At 40.2% G+C, this 6,000-nt stretch overlaps 1 protein-coding gene across 1 annotated transcript; it reads right to left on the bottom strand.

The window, feature by feature from the left end:
* Positions 1–3,423: 3,423 nt before the first annotated feature.
* LOC306639904 (elongation factor 1-alpha 1-like) lies at positions 3,424–4,476 on the bottom strand (the record flags this gene model as incomplete). Its single annotated transcript, XM_079103588.1, has 1 exon — positions 3,424–4,476. The coding sequence occupies one exon, from the start codon at positions 4,474–4,476 to the stop codon at positions 3,424–3,426; it is 1,053 nt and encodes a 350-aa protein (XP_078959714.1).
* Between the last annotated feature and the right edge of the window lie 1,524 nt (positions 4,477–6,000).

Below are 6,000 nucleotides of genomic sequence, written 5' to 3' on the forward strand. Positions count from 1 at the left end.
TTGTTTTGTTTTGTTTTACACATGGCTGTATTATCATCCAGGATCAATATCTTTCCCAGATAAATATACCTTTAGGTTTGTTTTTGTTTTTTATAGTGCTGGGGATTGAGCCCAGGGCTTTGAATATATGAGGCAACTTCTCTACCACTAAACTACACCATCCCAGTCACCAACTTTGGTTTTATAAGGAAAATCAATGTGAAAATACGTTTAGTTGAGGAAAAAAATTTAATCCAGGATAACTTCTGTCATGGAAGTATATGCTTCTTATGATGTGGGGTCCATAGTTAATTGATCAATTGTCAAATATTTATACTAATAAAATTTTTCTCTTGTAATTTACCTCTTTCTCCCAAATGAAAAGTGTGCTGCTCAATAAATATTAATTAAAGTTGGATACAGTGGCACACATCTGCAATCCCAGCGACTCAGGGGGCTGAGGAGGGAGGATCACAAGTTCGAGGCCAACCTCAGCAACTTGGCAATACCATGTCTCGAAATAAAATATAAAAAAAGGGGTGGGGATGTGGTAAAGTGCCCCTGGGTTCAATCCCCAGTACCATAATCCCCATCTCCATAGGAAGAAAGAAAGGAAGGGAGGGAGGAAGGGAGGAAGAAAAAGAAAGAATGAATATGAAGATTTAGATCTTTTCTTTCCTTTGATATAGATGTATATCCAAGATCCTAGGAAGTCAGAACATTTAATGCATGCTTCTAAGTCTACCCAGGTTGGAGACTTCCTTTGTCTCCCTGGTTCTCCACCTATAGAATTGCATCTTTGCTGGGCATGGTGGCACATACCTGTAATCTCAGCATCTTGGGAGACTGAAGCAGGAGGATTGCAAGTTCAAAGCCAGCCTCAGCAATTTAGGAAGGCCCTAAGCAACTTCGTTGGACCCTGTCTCTAAACAAAATACAAAAAAGGGATGGGAATGTGGCTCAGTGTTTAAGTGCCCCTGAGTTCAATCCCTGGGGGCCAAAAAAAAAAAAAAAAAAAAAAAAAGAAGAAGAACTGAATCTTTCCTGTTTTCCTGTTATCTTTGCCCCTCTCTTGACCTAAGAGCTTCCTCTTCTACAGCATCTGTCTAGGGAATTGCCTTTCAGTTCTCAGTGTTCACTTTCAAATATCCTTGCATGCATACAAAGACAGAACAGGTGTTCTGCTTTTATTGCAATTAAGAATGGTTTTTGTGCCAGGTACCGTGGCACATGCCTATAATTCCAGCTACTGGAGAGGCTGAAGCAGGAGGATCACAGGTTCAAGATCAGTCTCAGCAATTTAGTGAGACCCTAAGCAACATAGCAAGACCCTGTCTCAAAATAAAAGATATAAGATGGCTGGGAATATGACTCTGTGGTGGAGTGTCCCTGGGTGAAATTTCTAGTACTACTACTACTACTACTACTACTAATAATAATAATAATAACACAGCTGGGTATGTAGCTCAGTGGTAGAGCACTTGTCTAGCACGTAAAAAAAAAAAAAAAAAAAAAAGACTGGCTTTTTCAGCGGGGCACTGTGGCTCATGCTTGTAAACCCAATTACTCCACAGGCTGAGGAAGAAGGATTACAAATTTGACAGCAATTTAGTGAGATTCTATCTCAAAATAAAATACCAAAAAAAAAAAAAAAAGGCTCAAGTGTTGCTCCAAAGTAGGGCTCTTGCCTGAAATGCATAAGGTTCAATCTCTAGTACTATGAGAAAAAAAAAGAATGACTTTTGCTCAGATTTTCTACCAACCTTTCTAGCTCTTGGCTAAGAACAATTTAAACTGTTGAGTTTGGTTTCTATAAGTAGCTAACCTACCTTTGTTTGCTTCATTTCCACTCCAATTTTCCCCAAACTGGACAATGCATCTTCCGCCTCTTGAAGTCAAAAGGAGCCCTCTCCCTTGTCTGCAGAGACACCTGCTGGTTAAAGCCCTCCAGTACGTGATGCCTAACTACTTCCTTCACTGTTCTACTGAAGTCTTCTAGTTCTTTCTATGTAAACTGCAGACTATTGAAAACCACAAGCCCACATCAAGAGCCAGAAAGTTGGAATCCAAATGGAAGCTGGCTCCAGGAAGCTGGATTTCTGTATGGCTGGGTAGGAAGTACAGCGGGGTGAGCTTACAGCTGGGCTTTAGTCTTAGGTAGCAATCTCTGCTGAGGTTTTGTGCCACCCAAGGATGTTACCCTTTATTCCCAAAATTCCCATGGTTGTTAATTTTTTTTCTTAAGGATAAAATTATTTCTGCTTATTTTTATTTAAAAATACTTTCACAGACAAGCATGGTGGAGCACACCTATAGTCCCAGCTATTCAGGAGGCTGAGGCCTGAGGATCTCTTGAGCCCAAAAGTTCGAGGTCAGACTGGGCAACATGATGAGAGCCCATCATAAATAAGTCAATAAATAATCTCATTCATTTGCCACATTTAAGAATCAATGCAACATAATAAATAGACATGGGCTTTTCTACTTACAAGTTCATTTCTAGCCTCAGTTGCCCTCTCTGGAAAATCACTCCTGCCTCATATAGTTGTTAGAATTAACTGGACCTGGATAAGAGTCTGGTACATAGTGTGGACTCAAGTATGAATTTCCTCCCAATAAATGCCAAAATCATATAAGCAACAACATGTTGGCTTCCAAATCACTTTCTTTCTTTCTTTCTTTCTTTCTTTCTTTCTTTCTTTCTTTCTTTCTTTCTTTCTTTCTTTCTTTCTTTCCTTCTTTTTTTCAGAAGCAATAGCCTTTACTATTACAGGATTTGGCCCTCTAAATTACAAAGCTTTTTCCCTACCCTCACCAAGTGTTGTAATCAATACAGCCCTCTCAGATATCTACTAGGTTCTTGAGACAAGATTCCTTCCAGTTTTCCTTCCAAACTAAAATTCCCAATCAGAAAACAATTATACTCATGGAGTTAACAGATTCTCAACACCAGAAACAGGTTGAGGAACTCTTGCCTAACATTTGTATAGAAGTTCACATTGACCAAAAGAAGACACAGGTTTCTCATTAAACTTTTGTTTTAATGGGTCTCAAAATTCTGTGGCAGATATTTGGTCAAGATGTTTCCATTAAAAAGTACTGATTTTAAAAACAAATGACTTAAAACTGCCACACGCACACACACAAATAGTCCACAAATCATTCTCCTTTCAGTCTGACTATTTTACAATGCATTGTTATCATTAACCAATCATTTACTATTAAACTTAAATGGCCAATTGAGACAAACAGTTCTGAGACAGTTCTTCCACCACTGATTAAGACTGAGGTGGCAAGTGTTAGGGGTAATATTCATTTAGCCTCTGAGCTTTCTGGGCAGACCTGGTGACCTTGCCAGCTCCAGCAGCCTTCTTTTTTTTTTTGCTGTACTGGGGATTGAACTCAGGGCCTTGTGCTTGCAAGGTAAGCACTCTACCAGCTGAGCTATCTCCCCAGCCCTCCAGCAGCCTTCTTGTCCACTGCTTTGATGACACCCACAGCAACTGTCTGCCTCATATCACAAACAGCAAAACAACCCAGAGGAGGATAGTCAGAGAAGTTCTCAGCACACATGGGCTTTCCTGGAACCATGTCAACGATGGCAGCATCACCAGACTTCAAGAATTTACGACCATCTTCCAGCTTCTTACCAGAACGGCAATCAATCTTTTCTTTCAGCTCAGCAAACTTACAAGCAATGTGAACTGTGTAACAGTCCAGTGCAGGGGTATAGCCAGCACTGGTTTGGACTGGATGGTTCCAGATAATCACCTGAACAGTGAAAACTGCTACTTCCATTGGTGGGTCATTTTTGCTGTCACCAGCAACATTGTCATGACAAACATCTTTGACAGACAGGTTCTTGACCTTGAAGCCCACATTGTCTCCAGGAAGAGCTTCACTCAGAACTTCATGGTGCATTTCAACAAACTTTACGTCAGATGTGACATTGACTGGAGCAAAGGTGATCACCATGCCAGGCTTGAGAACTCCAGTCTCCACTCGGCCCACAGGGACAGTACCAATACCACCAATTTTGTAGACATCCTGGAGGGGCAGACCCAAAGGCTTGTCAGTTGGGCGAGTTGGTGGCAGGATGCAATCTAAAGCTTCAAGCAGTGTAGTTCCTCTGGCATTGCCATCCTTACGGGTGACTGTCCATCCCTTGAACCAAGGCATATTAGCATTTGGCTCCAACATGTTGTCACCATTCCAACCAGAAATTGGCACAAATGCTACTGTGTCAGGGTTGTAGTCAAGTTTCTTAATGTAGGTACTGACTTCCTTAACGATTTCCTCGTATCTCTTCTGACTGTAGGGTGGCTCAGTGGAATCCATTTTGTTAACACCAACAGTGAGTTGTTTCTCACCCAGTGTGTAAGCCAGAAGAGTGTGCTCATGGATCTGCCTGTTCTTGGACATACCAACTTCAAATTCACCAACACCAGCAGTGACGATCAGGACAGCACAGTCAGCCTGAGATGTGCCTGTAATCATGTTTTTTATAAAGTCTCTGTGTCCTGAGACATCAGTGATAGTCACATAATACTTGCTGATTGCAAATTTCCACCGGGAGATGTCAAAGGTGATGCCACTCACACTCCGCTTTCAGTTTATCCGAGACCCAGGCAATACTTGAATGAGCCCTTTCCCATCTCAGCAGCTTCCTTCTCACATTTCTCAATGGTTCTTTTGTCAATCCCACCACATTTGTAGATCAGATGGCCAGTAGTGGTAGACTTGCCCTACTCTACATGTCCGATGATAACGATGTTGATATGAGTCTTTTCCTTTCCCATTTTGACTTTGATTTAGTGGTGGTTTTCATGGCACCTGTGTTCTGGCAGCAAACCCATTGCAAAAAAGCCCAAACCACTTTCAAAAGTTTAGGAATGATTGAGAATGAAATTAGGGCTTTCAAAATGAATTAACTTCCTTGTCAAAGAGAATAAGTGACAGTTTTAAATCTTTTGGCTTGATTCCCTGAAAATGTACAGTTAAATCTTTGGAAGTTGGACATATTGGTGTTGTGATGTAACTCTGTACGTACAATGATAACATCCTTACTCTAAAACTTCACAAAGTAGTTATTATTCCCACTTTATAGATGTCAAGTTATGTGACTTATCTAATGATTGGCTCACTTTATCAGTAAGGGGTGAATCTAGAAGCAATTCTGAGGCACTTGATCTCCAAAGTCAATTGACTTAAACTTTTTTGCTTTGGCCATGCTTGGATCAAACCCAGGGGCCTTCTGCATGCTGAGCAAGTGCTCTACAAAGCATTACACCCCCAGTTCTGTCTTGCCACACTTTAAAGTATGAATATCAGTTTTGGTAGCCTGTTCAAAAATGAAAATGATAACAGTGATTTGTTTCTTCTAAAATGTAGGCCAAGTACATATGTATATGAAAAATATCAAACTATTTATCATCACCATTGAACAGTCTGCTTAAGAAATTGTGTATCCCCAAACTGTCTGCAGAATGCTAAAGTCTATAGGAGCTCTGTGGGGAAAAATTTAATCTTGGTGGCATTTTTCCTTCTAAAATTCATTTAAAGTCATACGTGTATAAAAAAAAAAAAAACCCTATATGTATACTAATGTCTTAATTTTATGAAATAATCTACTTTTTAAGAAACTAACCACCCGTATCTGTTTTTTAACACTTCTTCAAGAAAAAATTGAAATGTCCTAATTTCTTTTTATTCCTTATTAAGCTTATACTGTTGACTTAAATTTTGTGGTATTTTCGTTGTTGTTGTTTTGTATTTGTGGTACTCTAAATAGAACCCCGGGCCCTGCACATAAAGAGCTAGAGATCTACCACTGAGCTACATCCCCAGTCCAGTTGAATGAAATTTTAAGTTAAAAATAGGGGCACATGCCAGGCATGGTGGTGCACACCTGTAATCCCAGCGACTGGGGAGGCTGAGGCAGGAGGATAACAAGTTCAAGTCCCTCCTCAACAAATTAGTAAAGACCTCAGCAACTTACTGAGACCCTGTCTCAAAATAAAA

The sequence above is a fragment of the Sciurus vulgaris genome (genome assembly GCF_902686455.1).
Source record: "Sciurus vulgaris genome assembly, chromosome: 11".
NCBI lineage: Eukaryota > Metazoa > Chordata > Mammalia > Rodentia > Sciuridae > Sciurus > Sciurus vulgaris.